The 25,515-nt window shown below is 34.1% G+C and overlaps 1 protein-coding gene across 1 annotated transcript; it reads left to right on the top strand.

Moving 5' to 3' along the window:
• Positions 1-10,443: 10,443 nt before the first annotated feature.
• On the top strand, positions 10,444-14,390 carry LOC115722226 (receptor protein kinase TMK1). The gene is made up of 2 exons (XM_030651379.2): positions 10,444-13,119; positions 13,643-14,390. Exons 1-2 carry the CDS (start codon positions 10,560-10,562, stop codon positions 14,170-14,172), a joined length of 3,090 nt encoding a protein of 1,029 aa, XP_030507239.2. The 5' UTR covers positions 10,444-10,559; the 3' UTR covers positions 14,173-14,390.
• The last annotated feature ends 11,125 nt before the right edge of the window (positions 14,391-25,515 follow it).

Genomic DNA, 25,515 nt, shown 5'->3' with positions numbered 1-25,515 from the left:
TTAACCACTTACCTTAATTGTTTTAACCATTGCTAGAAATTAATGAAATTTTTCAAACATTTCAAATTTCTTGCTAAAAGATATAATCTAGAGTTATCGTTTTAAGAATACAACGAAAAACTCATATCCACCCTTAAATGTACATCCATCTGCGAATGAGATGAACTAATTTCAGTGGATATAGGCATATTAACTCTTTGCAGAGATTGATCTTGTCAAAACCACTATGAACAAGATACAAATGTCATAGATTAAAAAAAATGGTAGTGTCTTTTGATGACATAGGTTTAGTTACATCAAAGAGTTATTAGAATACTTCAAGTGGATCCTGGTCACAGAATACCTAACTCATATTCCATACAGTTTGAATCCATTAATAGAAGATGGATATTGAACACTTGGAAAGTGTAACTGTATTGCTTCCTGGAAATAGAAATACAAGAAAATTTCTGTTTGGATTCTAAAATTAAAGTCAAAGACTTAAATTCAACCAAATATAATGAGTAATTCTATCTTGGACCATCACTACTAATATAACTCTAAGTCTGATTTGCCCATACAAGTAGGAGATTTCTAAGATTGAGGTTTTATATCAATTGGGAATAGAATTTTGGGATTATAATCATATGCGTCATTTAATTTCTTAAGAGAAAATATAGAATGACATGAAATTATTTATAGACCATTCATCCAATGATATGTTTTGAAGCTAATTCGAAATGAATAAGCTAAGAGGAATTAGGATAATTTCGTTTATAAATAAGAATCCAACGATGCTTCGATTAGCGAAAGACAAAGTAATCTTATTTATGTAATCTTTTTGTTTCATATTGTAAAAATACTAGTCTAAGGTGTCATCAATTGATGAACAGCTAGATGTTGCATATACAATATTTATCTTTCGAGATCTTACACTATTATGTATGTCTAATGGTGAAAATCCATTAGGGATTTATCTCATTAGATAAACAAACATGTTAGACCAACAATGAAGATTCGAAATTAAACTGCAATTTAATAACAGAAATTAACATGGTTCAATATAAATTCATACACAATTCAAAAATTATTAAACATATAGCAAGTAGGAATGACTAGTGAAATACTAAAACATACAATCCTAAATAATTTCCAAGGTTTTCAGCAAACTGATACAGTGTCCCGGTAGGCGAGAGTCCAAGTATCATTCATTGAATAGAGTTGTCAGCTCATCTAAAATAGAAACCATTCTAGCAACCTTTTATTCGATCAAAATAAGAATCCAACGTTGTCCCGGTAGGCGAGAGTCAAGGTTATTCTCATTTTATGATCTTCCACCTTTGTTTCATGTTTCATAAGTTTATATCTAAGTAGTCACCGTAGGGGAGAGTCTAATAGAGACGAAAACTTACAAAACACTTATCAAATGAGATTTTACGGTGTTAAATGCGTTCAACGAATAACCATCCATAGGGGGACGAAGTCTAGCGTCTCGAGGTTATATTGAAAACATTTAACTTTTGTAAGACCAACAATGGAGATCGAATATCTTAATAATAATCAAGCTCATTATTTAAAGTGAGTTGTATTTTCTTTGATTCTCTTTATTTAATCTATTTATTTTAAATATATATTTATTTAAAATTTCCAATTTAGAATGAAAAATTCTAAATATAAATTTTAATTTAATATTTATAAATTTTACTTAGATGGATATGAAAATAACATGAATTATTTCCATCTTAGTAATAATTTCCAATAAATATTTAGAAAAATATTCAATTTAAGTTGTTACAAAATTAATTTAAATTAATTTACAACTCAAATTTAATTTTCTATAAATATATATTGCATTTCGAAAAATTAAAGTATTCAAGGACACAATTTTCGAAAAATGCATGTTAAAATAAAAAATTAATCCTGGAAAAATTATTCTAATTTAATGTTGGCCCAAAATTAATTAATAAAATTAATTTACAACAAAAAATATAATTTTCCTATTTAATTAAATATATAAGAAAAATTTCAAATATTTAAGTATGATGATGAAAATCAACTTAAATATTAATTTTCTATTTAATTAAATACACTAGAAAAATACTTCAAGCAAAAATATCATCTATCTAGATTTTTCTTTGGCTAATTAATTCAATTTCTAATAATATACGTTAATTCAATTTATTTTAAATTAATCAATAAATGAAAAAATTATTGATTTCAGTTGATCCAAGAATTAATTAAAATAAATAATTAATTTACAACTTAATCTATTTTTCAAATAAAATTCGAAATTCCAGCATTTAAGAAATGCAATTTCGAAATTTGATTAATAAAATAAAGAAAAAAATATATTTTGAAAATTATTTAAATTTAGTTGAAAAAATAAATTTCAACTAAAAGTAATTTTCTATTTAATTAAGTGTCATGAAAAATAAATATTTAAGTATCATGATGACAATCAACTTAGATATTTAATTTTCAAATTAATTAAATGTATTAAATTCAAGAAATAAATAATTAAGTGTAGAGAAGGCTTAATTATTAATCTCTAGTTTAATACTAGGAAAAAATATACTTAAAATAAATTGTACCAAAATTAATTATTTAAATAATTAATTTCACAATGTATAATATTTTCCTATTTAATATTAGAAATAATAAATAGTCTAGAAATAACTATCTAGAAAATATCTTATTTGACTAAGTATCTTTTCCACAAAATTTGAAAAAAATATCTAATTTAAGTTGTATTAGAAAAAATCTAGAACTTAAATATTTTCAAATTTAAATTTAATTAAATATCAAAAATTAAGTTGTAACCACTTAATTTAAAAATATTCCATTTTAAGTTAAAATTCGAAAAGATATTAACATAAAAAATATCTAAAATATTCCATTTTAAGTTAATATTCGAAAAGATATTAACTTAAAAAAATATCTAAAGAATCTTAATAACCAATGCCTAAAATTCCTCAACTTAATTTTGAAATTTTAAATCCAAAAGTCATTCAGATTTAAGTTGATTAGTTGTAGATAACTAAATATCAACTTAAGTAGGAATATTTAATGAAAAATTTAAATTAAGCTTCAGAAAGAATTTAGATGGTTATAATTCTATATTTAATTAAATACAAGAAAATACATATAGTTTAGCTTAGAATAAAAAATTCTTTAAACTATAATTTTCTTAAATTAATTTCAAAATAAATGAAATTAATTATGTTGCTAATCAATTTTATTAGGTTAAAATAGTTTAATTAACCTAGTACAGTTATTCAAATCAGGCAAATGGGCCTTCACAATTGGGGTAGTTCATGTGAGGGGGTGATGGGTTCAGTATGTCGTACCCAGTACTATGGCTCCCAACTCCCACACAAGGCCCAAAAGAGAGGAATTTAACCTTAAAATGAACAACTGTTATTAATTGAATAGGCCCAAAACTAAATGGGCCTAAATAAAATCTATCAAAAAACTATGATATTTTATTTAGCAACAACAACCTATATGCATCTATAATAAAATGAAACACATAGGCTCACACAGGCACACTTTGGATGGGTCCTATCATGTTGTCAGGTCATACACAGATGAAAGAAGATTGTAAATATACCTGTTACAAATTATGAACTTGACCAAGGGAGCCATGAATTAAAATCAAATCATTGGATCTGTCAACAAGTTAACCATGGCTATTTGCAATAAAGCAATAATAGGTTTTGAAAACTTACACACAAGCTAAAACACATACTCCTGCAACAAGGTTAGCTGGATAGTTGGATGTAGGATTTATTTAATTTTAAATTAAATAATTAATTTTGAAATAATTAATTAAATAAATAAAATATTTTTGAAATTTTTTAAAAAAAAATTGAAAAATTCGAAAATTTAAAAAAAATTTAAATTTAAAATCAAACCTACAATTTTAAAAAATTAGGTTTCAACCAACCTAAATATCATTTTAAAATTTTCTAACTACTTTTAAAAATTAAATATTATTTTATAAATAAAAATTAAATAAAAAATAAAAAAAGATAAATGAATATCTTTTTCAGATTTTAAATGTAATTTAAATAAATAAAATAACAAAATTTAAAAGTTAGCAAAATAACTTACATCTATTTAAAATTACATGATTATAGTTATCTTATTTTAAATTTAAATAAGGTCAAATTATTTAAAAAAAAAAAAAAGATTTAATTTAAAAATTTAAAATCTGGCCTAAAATTTAAAAATAAGATAAGATATAATCAAATTTAAAAATAAGATAGATTATTAAGCAAAAAAGATAGATACTAACTAATTTTAAATTCAAATTACACTAATATCTTGAATTAAATTTAAAAAATATTAAATTAATTCAATATGATAATTAGAATTGAATTAGGAATAGTAATAGTATAAATACAAAACTACACAAAAAATCGGAAGTTAATTCCATGAAAAAGCATGAAAAAACGAAGAAAAACGAAAAAATTACAAGTTGTACGGACAGTATGCCAAGCATACTGTCCATGGGCGTGCTGGTGGGTGCTTGGGTGTGCAACCTCGGCAGAATGCAGGATTTGCATGAAATCCGCGCGCGCACGAGGGTGCTGCTCAACCCCGATTTTTTCGAAACTTCAAAAAGTCATAACTAATTCAAATTAAATCGAAATTGAGTTCTATAAAAAGTAACTTGCTTAATTTTTTCCATACTATCCAATAAAAATAATTTCAGAAACAGATATTCAATTATTTTTCACAAAAATTCACAAACATCAATCAATCATCAAATAACACTCAATACAACATGATACCATCCAAAAACATCAAACAATCGTTTTAAAGTCCAAATTTCTTGCAAGTAAATCAATTAACATGGCTCTGAGGCCAGTTGTTGGAAATTATTTTACCAGAATCTTAGATCTACTCACGAGTATGTTGATTAACACCCTAAATATGAACTTTCTAAAACGATGAAATAAACACATATAAAGTTTAGGAAACCTTACATTGGGTGCAGGGGAACATAATGACTCCTTCCGTTCAGATATCTAGCCCTTGATTCCTTTCTATAGCAGAGCATTATCAATATCTGAACTTGGATCTCTTTCTCTGAATCTTTGATGCTGAAACCTCCTTCTTGCTGAAAGTCTTTCTTCACGATCTTCCTCACTAAGATTGATGTATCACTTGCTGTGTGTGGGCACTACTCTCACACTAAGATTTTCGAAATTGAAGAGGGAAGAAAGAGAGAGGGAGTGGTCGGCCAGATAGGGAGAGAGAAGGCTCAGGTTTTTCTGAATCAGAAGTGTAGAAATTTAAGTGTAAATTCATTGAAGCCTTCACTATCTATTTATATCATTCCACTAGGGTTAGGTTTGAATTATTTGGCATTAAATAAAGAAAATATCAGTTTAAATTTCCTACAAAAGTGGTCGGCCCTATACTAGTGGATTTGGGCCTCACTTTTTGCAATTTTGCAGTTTTACCTTTTCTGCATCTGATTTTCTCAAAAACACCAATTTTCTAATTCAACCATTTAAATGCCAATTCTAACTATTTAATAACTATAAATAATTATTAAATAATATTGTCATTTATCATATTTATAAATTGAACCATACAAAGTATCATAATTAATAAATATGCCCCTAAAACTCTTTCTTTACAATTTCGCCCTTTACTTAGTGAAAAATTCACAAATAGACATAGTCTAATTTGAGAATTATATTTGATTAATCAAAACCAATTATATGAGTCTTACAAGCAATATTATCTCAACTAGTGCGGGGACCATGGGTCTATATAACTGAGCTTCCAATAAGTAGATCAAGAATTTAGCACTAAAATTCACTAACTTATTAATTCTTCGTTGAACCCACGCATAGAACTTAGAATTGTACTCTCAGTATATAGAATGCTCTATATGTTCCACCACATAGATGCATCGTTAGTTATCCATTGTTATAATCCTAATGTGATCAATGATCCTCTATATAAATGATCTACACTGTAAAGGGATTAGATTACCGTAACACCCTACTATGTATTTTATCCTTAAAACACTTGACCCCGTATAAATGATATTTCAGCTTATGTGAAATGAGTACTCCACCATTTATGTTCGTTTGCTCAAGCTCGAAGGAGATCATCCTTTGCTTACTATTCGCCAGATAGAAGCTATAGATTCCATGTTTATGTTAGCGCTCCCACTCAATTGCACTACCGTGTTCCCAAAATGTACGTATCACCCTGACCTAAAAGTAGGCTTAACTAACAAATCAAAGAACACGAATAGCCTTTCAAGATTGAGCCTAATCATAACAGGATTAAGATCATTTGATCTAGGATCAACTAGGCGATATTGACTTGAATAGATAATACGGTAAGTTTAATAAATCTAAGTCAAAGTTCAATATCGGTCCCTTCCGATGCATACTCCATGCATCCAACCTGAGCTTTACTTTAACCAATGCTCTGGAAAGAACATAGCACTTCTCCATATGCAAGTAAACTCTGTTGTAGATTATCATATCAGTAAAACCCTATGTCTGATAAATCTAGGAAACTTTATTCACATAGTCATGTTTACTTTCCAATGTGTTGACGGCACAATAAACAGGATCAAGTATGTGAAAAGGGTTTCAAATGAATTTATACATTATGTACATATAATCATGAAATAAATCATGTGAACCATGCAACATTAAATGTTATTTCTGACCTATATTAATAAGTAAATCTGATTATATTGAAATGAGTTTTATTTAGGGCATAAGACCCAACAACTGGCTGGCCAGGGGTGTACTACTAAGAGGCTAGCTGGCTAGAGGTTGTCCAAGTGGGGGCATTGTAGAGCTTGAGATCCATGGCCGGCCCCCCAGACCATTGGTTGTCGGGATTTGGTTGTTCTCACCACCTAACCTTTGTGCTAAGGCTTGTCCTCCTTTGAATAGGGGAAGGCCTTGTTTGTCATGGTTCTTAAAGAACCTCGTTGGACAGTTTGTCGGTAAACCCTCCTTGAACAGTCAACTAGTCTCCCTTAGAGAGGATCTTTGATGAGATCTTGGCCTCTCCCAGTAGTTCTTTCATTGAACCACCTTATCAGGTCGCTAGTTTCTCTATTGCGAGGGTCAAGCTCCGCTTGGTGAGATCGGAGGATGTACTCTTGGTCATACATCCATCTCAGAAATTTGCGTCTCTGTTGTGCAAATACATCGCAACCAATTACGCGTGTTTCTTTAGTTTGGCTGACTTGGGAGCGACCACTCTAAGTCTAGCTAACTCAAGATCTACTCTCAAGTCTACATGGGGCTCACCAATTCTTGGTCCCATCTCTACAGCACAATACCAGGGACGAGGTCCAGTTGTGATTCCTGGGGGCTGCTCCACGTGGATTTTTCTTTCAGTGGGAGGTGCCAGTGGAGGGTCTTCTCTAGGAGGGACAAATTGTTCAAATCCACCGGAATGGTTTTGCTAACCTAGCCAGCTGTGGTGGCCAAATTCGTCGTGCCTGCTGAGATGGCAGGAGTGGCCACATCTGTGGTATTTGTGGAGATTCCAATTGTAGCCGGAACACGAACATCAAGATCTGCAGTCATAGGGTCTTAAGGAAGACCCAATGAGGCAGATGTTGTAGCTAAAGTTCTCCTCGTGTTAACAATGATGTTTAATCAAATAAATTATCAACTCTCTCCTAATGAAAGGACCAAATTGTTGACCTCAAATTTGGCCAACTGACAGCGAAGTTGAATTTAATGTTAATGCTTGCCACGTGTTACACAATAAGTTCAATAAAGTAAATAGACACAAAATTTTGTAGAAGTTTAGCCCCCCTTCCCCCCCCTTAGTTAGCGTGTAATGACCTACTCCTCTTTTAGTTGTATTGATATCGAGAGATAATACTACTCAGATCACTATAGTGATGGGATCTAAAGTAGCTTTCTTAAGGTTACAATGTAGGAATCAGAGTTGGAAAATATCAAGTAAGAGAAGAGCAATGTGCGTGTGTGTGTGTGTGTGTGTGTGTGTGTGTGTGTGTGTGTGTGTGTGTGTGTGTGTGTGTGTGTGTGTGTGTGAGAGAGAGAGAGAGAGAGAGAGAGAGAGAGAGAGAGAGAGAGAGAGAGAGAGAGAGAGCAAGATGAGTTATCAGACTTAGAGCTTAGGGTTTGAGACTTAATGACTTAGGGTTTTAGGGTTTGACTAAGGCTCTTTATATAAGAGAGCTTACACCCTTTAAATCCCTCAAAAATAGGTAAAATAAGCTATTCTTTACTATTAAATTAATAAAATACAAATGACTAAAATACCCCTCAAAAATAGATATTTTTCCACTATTTGTGTGGGTTGTTAAGGCCCAATTCGTGGTCTGACTTGCTGTCCACGTATGAAAGTTGGGCATCAAAATCCTATCAAGCCAAAGGCTGGCCGTCCATGCACCTGCAGGGTGCATGCTAGCCGGCCATGGGATGTCTAGAAGCCGGCCGGCCTACGCTGGTTATAGGGCCGTCCAAGGATGGTCGTCCAGCCCCCTTGAGGATTCTGGTTCGTCACTTTACCGTCCCACTTGAGTACTCGAACCCCTCGTTGGTTGAAGTGTTGAGTAGATGACTTGACCTTCTTATTGGCAAGCTGCATTGCCATGTGTCACTGATGTTGGCCATGCAGACATGCCACGTCAGGTGAGCAAAAATTGGGTTAACAGTAAACACCACTTGTAATACATTTAAACGGGTATAAGGCCAATATACTGACTCATTGACTAGGGATATTTAATGCTCGAATCACGTAAAATCCTTCGTCTCACTTGTTTAATATTTATTTAATTTCTGAAGTTTTAATTTAATTAGTTTTCAAAAATTTTAGTAAACATTACTCTTTTGTCTTTCTTACTTTTTCTTTACCAAGTTATTTTACAAAATACTTTACCACCAAATTTTAATAATATTTTAGAAATACAAATAAAGTAAGGATAATTTTGACAATATAATTCTAAATACAATGTTCATCATAAAATAAACCAGACATGATAATAGTATTCTAATACTATTACCATTACATTCTCTTATTACAATTACATTTTGTTAAACTATTTGGTAAACTAAACACCAATTGGTAAACTTAGAGCATCTCCAATGGAGATGCAAATGCAAAATATAGTTCACTTTGTTAAAAGTCTACTTCAACGGTGTGCTAAATTATGATGCAAAAATCTCACATAATTAAAAGTGATTCAAATTACATCACAATATAGCATGATGTAAAATTTGCATCACAATAAATACTATGCTTTTATATTTACCATTATGCTATTTTTTATATGTTATTATTAAATTTTAGTTAACACTCATTTACATTGAATGATTTACATTATTATTTTCATTTTATAATTAAATTTATATTTAACTTTGCATTATTATTATTATTTTATATTTTTTAATAAATTATAAAGTGGACATTAAATAATATATTAAATTTTGTACGAAGATATATAATTATTTATTGGAGTACAACAGTAAAAGTTGATGTAAAAATATTACCAAATTATTTTTTGTAAAAAATATAGTTCAATTTTTATATTGGAGATGGTCTAACTAATAAAAGGAGAGCCTCTTCTTATACAAGGGACTAGGTGGAGCATATCATGTCCTCTCGCATGATAAGGAGTGAGAGCAAGGGAGGGAGGTGCGAGGCCGAGGGCCTCTCGCAGGGCAAAATGTGTAGAGCTTATTTAAAGTAACTTTAATAGGTGATTGATAAAAATTCTTCATTTTAAAATTTACAAAGTTAAAAAGATTACTTCGATATTCGGTAGGCACTGTTTATGAGGGTATTCAGCTCTATCATAACTCTTCCACTAGCAAAGACGCATTTTCTGACGCCGAAGATGATTTTTCGTCAACCGGTATGTCGGTCTCAACTTAGTGTCCTGAAGCTCGAAGAAACAACATACAGTAGCTCAATCTTGCACCAAAGCTCAGTATCATTTCGTTACTGGTACCGTAGCAGAGCATACATGAATATGTTCATATCAAAGTGCCTGATCGCCAGTAATCTATTGCAATAATGTAGGAGCAACTCAGTTATGTTATTGATTTTATTTTATCAGGGAACAACTAGCTGATGTTCTGGCTCTCTCACATCCATTCTTCCTTCATTTTTGACTCAAGATTGGACTAGTTTCACCAAATCCATCTCGAGGGGGCATGATAGCTGATTCTTCTCCTTACTTCTAGTTTATATTTTGCTGTACCTAAATAATTAGTAAGCCAAATATATTTTACATTTTTTCGTATACATATATGTGTGTTTGTATTGGAAATAACCCTGAAATAATCTAATATAATCCCGTCTAATCTAATCAAAATTTCAATCCCACCCAATACTAATAGTCCAATCAACAAACCGGGGCCTACACAACTTTTTCATAAACATGTCTGAAAAGTAAATGATAATTGTTATTGGCCCTTTATACAGCGAATTGAATTTTTTATGTAAGGCTTGTTGGCCCCTTTTCGTATGGAATCAAAACCCCTCATTAACTCATGTGTGTGAGAGACAGGAATCAAGATCCAGCCTTTTCAAGACTGTAATTTGTTATGTTACATGACAGCCTTCACCTCCTTGTATCTACGCCTTTTGGTGGGAACCACACCCATGTGCATGCCTCGCTTACAGTGCACCCATCACTTTCGCTCTATTCTTTTCTATTATGTTCTCTCAACTCATTTCCCTCTCTTATCTTCTCTCTTCTGCTCTCGACTTCCATAGTCAAACCTTACACAAAAACAAGTCAAGCTGTTCCACCGAATATGAAGAAGAAAGCCCATCTTGGGTTGTTCTTCTTCTTCCTCAACCTCTTTTCCTTCTCTTCGCTCTTCCCCCATGCATTGTCTCAAACCAGCACCAACAATGTCGATGACGCTTCCCTCATGTTAGCTCTAAAGAAGAGCCTCAGCCCGTCGTCTAACATTCTCAAGTGGTCCGACCCGGACCCTTGCCAATGGGACCACGTGTTCTGCTCTAATGGAAAACGGGTCACGCGGATCCAAATCGGCCACCAGAACCTTCAAGGTACGCTTCCCCGGGACCTCCAGGGACTCACTGAGCTGGAACGCTTGGAGCTTCAGTGGAACAATATTTCGGGTCCTCTTCCTTCTCTAAGTGGGTTAAGCAATTTACAAGTCTTGATGCTTAGTAACAACCAGTTCAGCTCCATCCCAGACGATTTCTTTGCCGGAATGTCTTCACTGCAATCTGTCGAGATTGATAACAACCCGTTTGCGGCTTGGCGAATCCCGGAAACGCTTCAAAACGCATCGGCTTTGCAGAACTTCTCTGCCAATTCTGCCAATGTTTCAGGTCCAATACCCGACTTCTTTGGCGACAATGCGTTTCCGGGTCTGAGTCTTCTTCACTTGGCTTTCAACTATCTAGAAGGCGGGTTGCCAGAGAGCTTTTCTGATTCGGCAATCCAGTCTCTTTGGGTTAATGGGCAGCAGAGCACTGGTAAGCTCAGTGGAAACATTGATGTTATTCAGAACATGACACTTCTCAAAGAGGTTTGGTTACATTCGAATGCCTTTTCGGGTCCATTACCGGACTTTTCGAGTCTGAGAGATTTGCAGAGCTTGAGTTTGAGGGATAATATGTTTACCGGTCCAGTCCCTTCGTCTTTAGTGAATTTAAAATCGTTAAAGATAGTTAACCTGACCAATAACTTTTTTCAAGGACCCATGCCGGTGTTTAAGGGTGGGGTTTCGGTAGATTTGTCTGAGAATTCCAATAGATTTTGTTTGCCCAGCCCAGGGGAATGCGATTTCCAGGTGAATACTTTGCTTTCAATTGCGGAATCTATGGGATACCCTCAAAGATTTGCAGATAATTGGAAGGGGAATGACCCTTGTGCTGAATGGATGGGAGTCACTTGTAACAATCACAACATCACAATCATTAATTTTCAGAAAATGAGCCTGACAGGTACCATTTCTCCTGATTTCGCTTCACTTAAATCTCTAAAAAAGCTTGTTCTTGCTGATAATAATCTCACTGGGACTCTTCCTGAGGAGCTTGCTACTTTGCCTGCTCTTACTGAACTAGACGTTTCAAACAATCAGATGTATGGGAAAGTCCCTTCTTTTAGGAGCAATGTGATTGTCAATACCAATGGTAACCCTGATATTGGCAAGGAGAAGCCTAGTTCATCTGTTGGGGGAATGTCTCCCGATTCGACTACTGCTACTAGTGTAGGGTCCGGTAATGGCAGCGATTCTGGAAGTCATGGTAGGAAATCGTCGAATTTAGTTGGAGTAATTGTGTTTTCGCTGATTGGTGGTGTGTTTGTGACATTCCTGATTGGCTTGTTGGTTTTCTGTCTGTACAAAACAAAGCAAAAGCGTTTAAGTAGGGTGCAGAGCCCTAACACAATGGTTATTCATCCTCACCACTCTGGTTCTGATAATGAGAGTGTGAAGATCACCGTTGCAGGCTCAAGTGTTTGTGTTGGCGCTGTTAGTGAAGTCACGCATACACTTCCAACCAGTGAAGCTGCTGGTGACATCCAAATGGTTGAAGCAGGAAACATGGTAATTTCTATTCAAGTTCTCAGGAACGTGACAAACAATTTTAGTCAAGAAAATATTTTGGGACAAGGTGGTTTTGGGACAGTATATAAAGGCGAACTGCATGATGGAACGAAAATTGCCGTAAAGAGGATGGAGTCTGGGGTAATAGCCGGGAAGGGACTTCCGGAATTTAAGTCTGAGATTGCTGTTTTGACCAAGGTTCGACACCGACATCTAGTTGCTCTTCTGGGGTATTGTTTGGATGGATTTGAGAGGCTTCTTGTATATGAATACATGCCTCAAGGGACACTCAGTAGGCACATCTTCAACTGGCCAGAGGAAGGACTGAAGCCTCTTGAATGGAAACAAAGACTAACAATTGCCTTGGACGTAGCTAGGGGTGTTGAGTATCTCCATGGTTTGGCTCATCAAAGTTTCATCCACAGAGACTTGAAGCCTTCAAACATCCTTCTTGGGGATGATATGAGGGCCAAGGTTGCTGATTTTGGCCTGGTTCGGCTTGCCCCGGAGGGGAAAGCTTCAATAGAAACTAGAATAGCCGGAACTTTCGGGTACCTAGCACCGGAGTATGCAGGTACTTTGCTTTCGTTTATCATGTTTTGGTTAATTTTGTTGATACATTTTGCATTAAGTGAGTCGGATAGATAATAGTTACAATTTTGCAGAAAAGTTCTTTAGAAATCTGTACGAAAGGTGCCATGCCAATTGCCAACTATATTGAATTATTTCCATTGAAATTTAAACAGCAATAATTAATTATTTTATTTACATTTTATTATAGATTGAAATCGCAGATAGTTGATCTCTTTTAGTTAAGCTACTGCCTAAATATCTTATAGGAAAGTTATGGACCGAACCACACGCAACTCTACCAATAGCTGCCTGTATAAATTACTTTATACTGGTAAAACTAAAATGTAGTTTTGCTTGTTTTGTTTTTTCTTCAGACTTTGTAAGTGGCAATAAGTGTTGAGACTAATTTAAATAGAAGTTTGCTTTCATCATTGAATTTGAAATCTAATTGCCCTCCTGTGCTATCTGTTATTCAGTAAGAGCACACCTTTCTAAGATGAAACTCTCTATCCGTGTAATTGCAGTTACTGGCCGAGTGACAACCAAAGTTGATGTCTTCAGTTTTGGGGTGATATTGATGGAGTTGATCACTGGCAGAAAAGCACTTGATGAGACTCAGCCGGAGGAGAGCATGCACCTTGTAACTTGGTTCAGGAGAATGAACATTAACAAAGACTCCTTTCGCAAGGCAATTGACCCTACACTTGATCTTAATGAGGAAACACTTGCCAGTATCAGCACTGTTGCTGAGTTAGCAGGATACTGCTGTGCAAGGGAACCATATCAAAGGCCTGACATGGGTCATACTGTCAATGTCTTATCCTCTCTTGTAGAGTTTTGGAAACCATCTGAGCATAACTCCGAGGACATATATGGCATTGACCTGGAAATGTCGTTGCCCCAGGCACTGAAGAAATGGCAGGCTTATGAAGGTCGCAGCCACTTGGATTCATCTTCTTCATCACTCCTTCCTAGCTTAGACAATACCCAAACTAGCATTCCAACACGTCCATATGGATTTGCCGACTCATTCACTTCTGCAGATGGAAGATGATAATAAATAATTGTAAATTATGTTAATGGTGTTTGACATGTTCTTTCTATTTTTGTTTCTCTTTTTCTTGTCGTATCACTGATTTAACCTCGTCCAAACATTACTTTCTCACCATCTTCTATTTTCAATTTGTATCAATGAGCTCTTAGTGTTAGAAATTTATATGTATGATATGAAGTATGAAAACGATCATATAAATGCAGAATAAATTGAACATATATCCACTACGAACAAATGATCAAAATACCACTTGAGCTTAATTCCTACGCGAGTTTTAGATTTGTAAGAGAAAAGGAAAGTGTGGGTAATTTGGCTTTCAAGTTCTCTACTACGAACAAATGATCAAAATACCACCTGAGCTTAAATTCTTACACGAGTTTTAGATTTGTAAAAGAAAAGGAAAGTGTGGGTAATTTAGCTTTCAAGTTCTCTCTACTCTTTTTAGATGAATTTACTGTGTTTAACAGAATGAGTAGTAAGTTTGGGAACCGAGACCTTATATGTATATAGGTGAAACATTTCATCAAGGTCTCTGCCACGGTTAACTATTAGAATATTTTGACAATTAATTCAAAAAATTAAATTTGGAAATCAAATATTTGGTAAATTGTAATCTAACCATATATAGAATATCAACCAATTAATTGTGACTAAATTCATTGAATATAAAATATTCATTTATCTTAAATTAATTCATTAATTTTATTCTTAAAATATAAATATTTTAATATTCTCCCACTTGATCAACATTTAGATTTATCTTTGAAACCCAACATTCATCATTACATAATAAACATATGAACCATAACGATAAGAATTCATTATATGTCGAGTATTATCTTTTATGTATTACACTATATTAATTATATAACAATTTACTTTATGTGGCAATGTACTTATGTGAATAAACCCTAAATCTTATGTTTATTCTGGTCCTCTGAAGATAATTTTCTCAGATAAAATTAATGTGCACATAAATATGAAAAAATATCAAAATTAGAGTTTCATTGAACAATTTTAGTTGTACAACCAAAAATTGCATATGGATAACTAATTCTCATATTTACTTTATGATCCTTGAATTTGTGTTGCGGCATGCCTTTAGTCAAGGATATGCGATCACCCAATTTAGTATTGTGTGCTTCATGACCACTTGTCACGCCTCTTTACTGCTAAACACTTAATTTTGATATGCTATCTTTGACAAGTACTCTTATAGTTCTTAGCCATAAATATTGTAGCTGATTTGTCGATAAATTTTCTTAATGGCCTAAAAATGTAATTCTGTGTTGGATTTTGTGCCGTAACTAAAACTATATTTCAATGTTATCTTGAATTTTATTTATCAATAAAGGAACAGAATTGTATTATTACTTATTTAAATATAATGCTTGGTTCACATGTTTGCTTCATGATCATTTGTTTGATTTATAATTCTTTTAAATCCTTATCGCATTGTTATTCATGATTATTGTGTTGTCCACACAGTGGTAAGTAATCAAGATTATGTGACTAAATATTAGTCCCACTATTTATCAGTACATAGAATTTTCACTGATATAATAATCAACAATGTAGTTTACTTACACTTAGATGGTGGTATGTCTTTTCCAAGGCATTGGTAAAGTAAGCGTGTATTAGATGTATTGTTATACATCGGACTGGACCGATATTCAAATAGAAAAGATATCATAAACTTACCATAATATCTTTCTTAGTGAATATCACTTAGTTGATCTTAGATCAATGATCTCAATCCTGAGATAGCTAGATTTTGGTTCAATTATATTATTTGTGTTCTTTGACTTGTTCATTAAATTTGACCAATTGGATCTTCCCAATACTTACATCTTGGGAACATGGTAGTACAATTGATGGTAGCGCTAATCATAGATACAAAATCTATAGCTTCTATAAATGCATAGAAGTGAAACGATAATTGTTGGGATTTTATGCCCTAAATAAAACCCATTACAATCTAATATGATTTGTTATCAATAAAAGATTAGAAGTCATTTATGTTTGCATGTTGTTTTCATGTTTGTGGTTTAATATATATACAAAATCTGTTAAGTCCAGAACATATAGTCATTTATAATTGCAGTGATGTCAACACAGTGGAATGTGATTTTGATTTTATGCTTCGAAAGACAAAGTTCCTGTTTCATCAGTGCATTGGATTTACACTGATGTGATAATCAGCGATGAAGTATACTTACACTTTGCATAAGTGTTATGTTCTTTCCAGAACATTGGCAAAGTATACTAGCTTCAAATGTATGGAGTATACATTGGATTGGACTGATATTGATCTTGGTTAAGATATTATAATCAACCGTTGTATCTTTCTGAGTCAATATCACTAGTTGATCTTAGATCAAAAGATCTTAATCTTGATATGCTTAGGTTCAATCTCAGGAGTGTTATTCATGTTTTTTGATTTGTTAGTTAAACCTACTTTCTGGTCAGGGTGAGACGTATATTTTGGGAACAAGGTAGTATGATTGAGTGGGAGCGCTAAACATAGATATGGAATCTATAGCTTCTATAGGTATTTAGAAGTAAAATGATGATTTCCTTCGAGCTTTAGCTAAATAGATGTAAATGAAAGAGCTCTTGTTTCAATGATTATATTTTAGTTGACTGAAATATCATTTACAGGTAGCTAAGCGTTTTAAGGATCAAAATACATTGAAGGGTGAAACGGTAAATTTATCCCTACTCGGTGTAAATCATCTATATAGAGGATCTTTGATTATTGAGATTATAACGATGGTTAAATGTGATAGCGTATCTATATGGTGGAACATATAGAGTGTTCTATATGACTGAGAATGCAATTCCAAGTTCTAAGAGTGGATGCAACAAGGAATTAATAAGTTAGGGAATTTACCTGGTAAATTCTAGTTCAGCTTATTGGAAGCTCAGTAATATAGGCCCATGGTCTCCATTCTAGTTGAGACCATACTGCTTGTAAGACTCAAATAATTGATTTTAATTAATCAATTATAATTCTAAAATTAGACTATGTCTAGTTTATGAATTTTCACTAAGCAAGGGCTAAATTGTGAAGAAAGGAGATTCTAAGTTTTATTTATTAATTGGAAGACTTTATTATGTCTAATTAATAAATATATTAAATGGAAATATTATTTAATAATTTATTTTAGTTATTAAATAATTATTTTTGGCATTTAATGGTTAGAATTGGAAAATTGGCGTTTTTAAGAAAATAGAAATGAAAATTGTCAAAATTACAAAATACTAAAGTGGGGCCCATTAACCCATGTCCGGCCACTTAATGGTGATTTTTCAATTAATATTTTCTTTATTTTAATGCCCAATAATTCCTAACCTAAACCTAGTGGTTACCTATAAATAGATAGTGATGGCTCACTCTTAAAGGGAGATTGAAAATCGAAAAAATTTGCCTTCAGAAAAATTGAGCAATCAACCATGCTTCTATAGCCGAAACCTCTTCTCCCTCTTTTCTTCTTCAAAATTTTGAACCCTTGAGTGATAGAGTGAGTGCCCACACACATCAAGTGGTATCTCAATCATAGTCTGGAAGATTGTGAAGAATCCAAATTGAAGAGAAGGACATTCGGGCTCAGATCTTGGTGATACTCTACGACAGGCAGGATACAAGGGTTAGAGATCTGAGTGGAAGGAGACATATTATTCCGCTGCACCCAATGTAAGGTTTTCTGAAACTTTATATGTGTTTAATTTCATTATTTTAGAAATTCATATTAAGATGTTAATGAAACATACTTGTTAGTAAATCTAGATCCTGGTAAAACATATTCCAACAATAATTTTCTTTGAGCTTGGCCAAACGAGATTAAATGGTGGAGTACTCATTTCAGTAATTATATTAGTTCACTGAAATACATCATTTATAAGGAGCTAAGTGTTTTAAGGATAAAATATATTGAAGGGTAGAATGGTAAAATTATTCCTAATTGATGTAGATCATCAATAGAGAATCATTGATTATTTGAATTGAAACAATGGATAATTAATAGTGAATCTATATTTAGAACATATAAAGTGTTCTATATAATGAGGAGTGCGATTTCAAATCTATAGTGGAGTTAGGAAGAATTAATAGATAGAGAATTTGCTTTGTAAATTCTAAAACTACTTATTGGGAGCTTGATTATATAGGCGCATGGTCCCCGCACTAGTTAAGATGATAACACTACTAATCTTATTGATTTGGTGAACGAAAGGGATGAAAAGAGAAAGAAAAAAGATGATGAGAAGGAAGAATATAGAAAAGAATACATCCGCCTTACAAAAGAGAGGCTTGAATTGGATAAACAAAGATAAGAATTGGATAAACGAAGAGAAGTGACTGAAAAAAGAAAAAAGAAAAAGAGAGAGAGAGAGAGAGAGAGAGAGAGAGAGAGAAATGAAGAGAATAGATAGAAATTATGAAGATGGACTGCTCCACTTTACCTCTAACACACAGCAAGAGTATTTTCATATCCTCCAATTAAAAATACTTGATGAGCTAAAGTCCAAAGAACCATGATTAGATGGTATATGTGTTGATGTCTTATATTTAGATCAAGGGGTGAAAATACAACTAATTTCAAGAATGATTGGATATTTTTCTTTATTTTGTAATTATAAAACTATCAACTATATACAAACTAGAAGTCTAATGGAGGGTTACTTTTGATAGCTTTTTTTTTTTTTTTGTTTAGGACACAACACAAGCTTAAATCTACAAACTCAACCATAGCTTTGTATGAAACTATGCACATGAAGGCAAGCATAATTACTTTTATAACTTTCTTTTTGTTGTTGTTGTATAGAACTCAACACATGCTTGATGATAAAAATGGTTTTTTTTTTTCAGATCCTTTGTTGTGTCTATTTTTATATATATATATATATATATATATATATATAAATATACTAGAAGAGAGTTACGTAGTTCTAGGGGTTTTTGTTTAAGAATTTAGTGACTAATTGTAAATTATGTTATAAACGATATGTTTTATAAAATTAATTGTTAAGAATGTCATAATTGTGTATATAAACCTATAATATACACATTGTTATTCAAATATTTTATGTTATAAACGATTTTTTTTATATAGAGTTTAAATTTTATATTGATGATTGTTATTTAGAGTGGGTATTGGTGTAGTTTTTTTTTTAATTTAAAAAAAGATTGTTTAATTTTTTGGGTTTAATTATTGGGTTTAAACGTTTAAAAAAAAAGATTGTTTAATTTTTTGGGTTTAAAAAAAAAAATACTGTAACAATATTAATATTTGTTTAAAAAAAATCGTGTAAGTCTAATCTGTTAAGCTAATCGTGTAACAATATTAATATTTGTTAATTTTTTATTTATTTGTTAACCTTTAACTAATAAAAAAAATATCAAATAGGATATACGGTTTGTTATGTTAGAGAGATATGTGGCTAGGATGTTTTTTTTTTTAATTTAAAAAAAGATTATTTAATTTTTTGGATTTAATTATTTGGTTTAAACGTTTAAAAAAAGATTGTTTAATTTTTTGGGTTTAATTATTTATATATTTTTGAAAGTTAACGGGAGATCAAACCTATCGTTAAATTTAACAGAATATTCTTTTATTTTTAAAGTATATTCTGTTAAACCAAGAAATGCCGTTAGATAGGCACTTTTAATATATAAAGATATATATTGTTCTTTGTTTATTTACTTGTTTGATAAAAAATCTCATTACTATTTATTTATGTTTAACTTTATTTTTGCTCTGTGGCAGTTATTCTGGTTTTTTCTTTTTAACTGGTTTTGGCCAGTTTTTTTTTTCAAATTTTCTACCAACAACCGTTCCCACCACCCTCATTCTAATCGCCTTCTGCTTGCCTTGTTCTTCTCCGCCGCCCTTTTCCTACCGTTTTCCTGTTCTGCTTCCCATAGTTTATTATTCCCTGTAGCCACTATCATGGACTCTTTCCATCCGGATATCTCTCAGGCTCTATCGACTAGAGAAAGAGAAGTTATTAACTTGTCATCCATTGCTGCACCACCGCCAAGGCCAACCACTCATCAACTCATTTGCAAAATCTACTCTCGTAGAGGATATAATCCTAAGCAATTCAACAACTTTATCTCCTCAAATTGGAAAGGCAGGTTTGCAGTTACTGTTGCGAACTATGAATTTGAGTCTTACATGGTTACTTTCGGCTGTGAAGGGGATCTTAAAAGGGTTTTATCTAAAGAACCTTGGCATTTTCACAACCAACATATGATTCTCTGCACTCCAAGTGTTCTGCAGAATGCACCAATGGAGTCTTACACAATTACTCCCTTTTGGATCCAAGTGTTTAGATTACCCTTTCTTAGTAAGTCTGAAACTCTTGCTCGTGTTATTGGTAATCTCATTGGTACTTTCATTGATGTCCATGAAGATTCTCTTAATGAAGGTTGGGGTCCTTTTTTACGGATTCGAGTGGCTATCGATGTCTCCAAACCTTTACTTAGAGGGCAAACTGTTACTTTTCCTTGGATGGCTGATGATTTATGGCTAGATTATCGTTATGAAAGACTCCCGGATTTTTGCTATGAGTGTGGTATAATTGGACATGTGTTTGATAAATGCCCACAATTTCTGGAGAAAATTGATGAAGGATTAGAACCGGATCTCCCTTATGGTCCTTGGATGGAAGGATCTGCCCTTCCTAATGCTGGTTACAACCGCTATAGACAGGATTTTTCCAAAGAAGGTCCTTGGCCTTTCATTACTAGGCTTGCCCGAAACACTATTGGCCAAATCATTCCCCATAATAAACAACTACCTGCTCTTCCACCTTCTATTACTGACAAAGAGAAGGGGAAAGGCGTTGCTACTTCACCCAACCAATCTGGTGTTGGTGTTTCTCCTGGTATGCAAGACCCAATAGCAAGGACTTCTGCAACTAAAGAAGTGATCTCCAGTGCAAAATCATATGGGAAAGAGGAAATTATTACTTCAGATCCTTCAACAACTAAGCACTTCAACATGAGTAGTTTGGACTCTTACCTTACAACTCTTCCTATTGATCGTGGACAATCTTCTGGTTCCAACAACTCTCCACTCAATGTACAATCAACGCAGAGTGTTGTCTCTAGTTCTTCGGCCTGCACAGTTCACATGATCCAATCTTCATCTACTTCCCCGAGTAGATCAATTGCTCTGCCAATAGCCGTTCCCCCTGCATACCTTCATGCTACTATCCCTCATTGCTCTATCAGCCAGGATAAATTAATTGCTACACCTACCACTGCTACAATACCGACTATTTCTCCTGCTGAAGTGAACTTTCTTCCATCTACTTTCAACTCAGATTCGGATGCTTTCAAAGAGAATAGAATGTCTTCTCTCTTTGCTAAAAGACAACTGGTTACCACAGGAGGCAATGTTCGAAATGTTTTAAAACGCTGTCGCACTAGAGGCGCTCCTTTCAGTGACTCCACTAATTGTATTTCTCACCAACAACCTGAGCCTATCTCTGAGATTTCACACAACTCACTGGTAGCTGATGGCAGCGGTGTTTCTTTGGCGAAGGCTGATGAGCAGCCTCGCCACTCATCATGAATATCATTGGTTGGAATGCTCGGGGTTTGAGCAACCTGAAGTCATTCCGTCAGCTTTGTTTGCTCATTAATCAAAATAAACCTGATGTAATTTTTATTATGGAGTCTAAACTTAGTGTAGGTTCAATTACTAAGTTTCGTAATGCTTTTAATTTTCCTAATGGTATAGAAGTTCCTAGAGTGGGTCTTAGTGGGGGTTTGCTTTTTCTTTGGAAGTCGCATATTAATGTAACTATTTTAAACTATGGAATAAATTTTATTGACTGTTATTTGGCTCTTGATGATGGTCCTACTTGCCACTTCTCCGGTTTTTACGGAGCTCCTGTTGTTTCCCAAAGACTCTTCACTTGGGAACTGTTGGAAAAACTTAAAGACACTGCTCCTCTTGTACCATGGCTAGTGCTAGGAGATTTCAATGAAATTATCTCGCACTCTGACAAACTAGGTGGCCCTCTGAAGAATGAAAAACAGATTGATGATTTCAGAGATGTCATTGACTACTGTGATCTTCATGAAATTCAATTTGAGGGAGAACGTTTCACTTGGCATAATAACAATGTCAATGGCATAAATGTCAAAGAGAGATTGGACTACTGCTTTGTTAATTCTTACTGGTATGAAGTCTTCAATGATTTTTCTGTGACACACTTAGACTTTTATCAGTCTGACCATAGAGCTTTACTGGCCAAAATTTCTCCTCTGCAACATTTGGCTCTACAGAAGCCAAAATCTCGTTTTCGGTTCGAAAGAATATGGCTTCAAGAGGATTTTTGCTCTGAAATTATTGCCAAATATTGGTCAGATGCTGCTATAAATCCTGCTACTCAAGTTATTCAGAACATGGCTGCAATCTCTACTCATCTCTCCTCATGGCATCGGACTAAATTCAGGGACCTCCCAAAAAAAATAAAAATCACTCAAGATAAGGTTGCCACCCTTAATAACTCTTCCGATACTAGTCCAACACACTTTGACATGCTCAAATCAAGTGAATCTATTCTAGATGAACTACTTGCACAAGAAGAAGAGTATTGGAAACAACGATCAAGAGTTTCATGGCTTCAATCGGGTGATTCTAATACAAAATTTTTTCACCAGAAGGCAAATAATCGACACTCTTTTAACTCCATCAAATCTCTGGTTGATGATCATGGTGTGGAACATTCTTCTCTTCAAGGCATCAGTAGCACGGTCGAGAACTATTTTAACAATATTTATACTACTGAAGGTATTGATACGGAGGCTCTTCAACACGTTATTGCCACTGTTCCGTGCAAAATTACTGCTGATATGAACAACATTTTAACACTTCCCTACACTGCCGGGGATGTCTTTATTGCGCTTAAATCCATGGGTGAAGATAGCAGTCCAGGTCTTGACGGTATGTCGATTATGTTTTACACCAATTATTGGCATATTGTGGGTGATTTGGTTACCAAAACTGTCCTTGACATTCTCAACAATGGGGCCGATCCATCTGTTTTTAACAAGACCTTAATTACCTTAATTCCTAAGGTGAAAAAGCCACGAGAAGTCTCTCAACTACGCCCTATCAGTCTGTGCAATGTGCTGTATAAACTGGTTTCAAAATCAATTGTAATTCGGTTAAAGCCTTTCCTTTCAGAAGTGATATCAGATTCTCAGAGTGCTTTCTTGCAATCGAGGCTCATTACAGATAATGCATTGGTAGCTTTTGAATTATTACATTCTCTGAAGCATCTAAAAAGAGGGAAAGAAGGTTATGCAGCCATGAAGCTAGACATGAGTAAAGCTTTTGACAGAGTGGAGTGGCATTTCCTTCGTAGCATGATGATTGCTTTAGGATTTGCTCCTACGGTGGTTGACCTTATACAGCGATGCTTAAACAGTGTCTCGTTCTCTTTTCTGATTAATGGTTCAATTCAAGGTCAGGTTGTTCCAAGCCGTGGCATACGCCAAGGTGATCCTCTATCCCCTTACCTCTTCATCATTTGTGCTGAAGGTCTTTCCAGACTTTTTCAATATGAGGAGAACCGTGGTCATCTTCAAGGATTGAGAGTTGCTCGGGGTGCCCCATCTGTTTCTCATTTATTCTTCGCAGATGACAGTCTCGTTCTGAGCCGTGCAAATAAAAGATCCATTGACGCTATCAAGAGATCCTTAGATTTCTATTGCCGTGCTTCGGGTCAAAGATTAAATGCTGAAAAATCGGTACTATCCTTCTCTCCCAACACGTCTGTGTCTATTCAACATAACATTCAGCAAACTCTACAAATGCCAATCAAGCCATGCCATGAACGTTATCTTGGACTTCCGTCATACTCTGGGAGGGACAAGAAAGTTTTGTTTGGAGAGATAAAGGAAAAGCTATGGAACAATCTTTCTGCCTGGCAAGAACAACTATTCTCTATTGGTGGAAAGGAAGTTCTACTCAAAGCGGTGGCCCAATCTATTCCAACATATGCGATGAGTTGTTTTCGCCTATCCAAATCTTTAATTCACCAAATGGAGGTTATGATGAACAAATTTTGGTGGGGATCCAATTCCTCATCGTCTGGGATTAACTGGAAAACTTGGAATGCGCTTTGTCGTTCAAAAGTGGAAGGCGGTATGGGATTCAAAAGCTTTGTCCACTTTAACCAAGCTTTATTAGCCAAACAAGCTTGGTTAATCTTTTCTAATCCCTCATCGCTCTTACACACAATTCTGCAAGCCCGATATTTTAAGTATAACTCTTTTTTGGACGCGGATTTAGGCAACTACCCATCTCTCACTTGGAGAAGTATTGTTTGGGGGAAAGAACTGCTCCTTAAAGGATTGCGTTGGCGAGTGGGTAATGGTGAACAGATTTTTTGTGCCTCAGATCCTTGGCTACCAGGTTTCACTTCTTTTCGGCCTTTGACTTTTAAAGATTCTGATACAGCAATGAAGGTTTCAGAACTAATTACTGGGAATCGACAATGGAACCACAACTTGCTACATCAACTATTTTTGGAATCTGATGTTGCAAAAATTCAAAGCATACCACTAACTCTTTGTGCTCAAAATGATCAACTTATATGGCACCATGAAACAAATGGTATGTATTCTGTCAAATCTGGTTATGCCCTTGCTACCAAATTGGAAGAACAACAGCCAGCAGCAAGCTCTAATCTCTCTATTCAATGGTGGAAAAAATTCTGGTCCTTATCCTTACCGTCCAAAATTCGTATTTTCCTATGGCGTGCTATACATGAATGTCTCCCCGTGGCTGGAATCCTTCACAAAAGGCATATAAGTGACTCGGAAATATGCTATTTATGTCACAGATCGAATGAGACTATAATACATGCACTTTTCCTTTGCAAACGACCAAGGAAAATTTGGCAGATATCAACCTTCTCCATCAATGAATTTTTGTCAAGTAATATGTCTCTTATGGATTTTTTACAGCAGGTATCTTCCTCTTGGTCCACTAAATAAATTGAGCAATTTGCTACTATTCTATGGAGCATTTGGAATGAAAGGAACAAGGAGAGACATGGATCCAAAACAAAACCACCAGAGATGGCCTTGTTCTTTGCTGTTGATTACTTGGAAGATTATCGTGCTGCACATATTAAACCAGTCACAGCCGTGGCCTCTGCTGCTCCCTCTACCAGATTGTCGTTTAATGATCCTCCTTGGATGAATCCGCCATCAGGTCGACTGAAGCTTAATGCTGATGCAGCATGTAATACAATGAATAATAAAACTGGTTTCGGAGCAGTCCTTCGCAATAGCACAGGAGACATAATAGCTGC

Source organism: Cannabis sativa, chromosome 9, assembly GCF_029168945.1.
Source record: "Cannabis sativa cultivar Pink pepper isolate KNU-18-1 chromosome 9, ASM2916894v1, whole genome shotgun sequence".
In the NCBI taxonomy this organism is placed as follows: domain Eukaryota; kingdom Viridiplantae; phylum Streptophyta; class Magnoliopsida; order Rosales; family Cannabaceae; genus Cannabis; species Cannabis sativa.
The sequence above is the reverse complement of the archived record's forward strand: the minus strand, read 5'-3'. Positions and strand labels throughout refer to the sequence as shown.

What these genes read in the sequence shown, in the direction of transcription:
- LOC115722226 (XM_030651379.2), top strand. Translation starts at nt 10,560, where the DNA reads ATGTTACATGACAGCCTTCACCTCCTTGTATCTACGCCTTTTGGTGGG. An exon ending in CCTAGCACCGGAGTATGCAG is followed by an intron (nt 13,120 to 13,642) that starts GTACTTTGCTTT and finishes GTGTAATTGCAG; the next exon opens with TTACTGGCCGAGTGACAACC.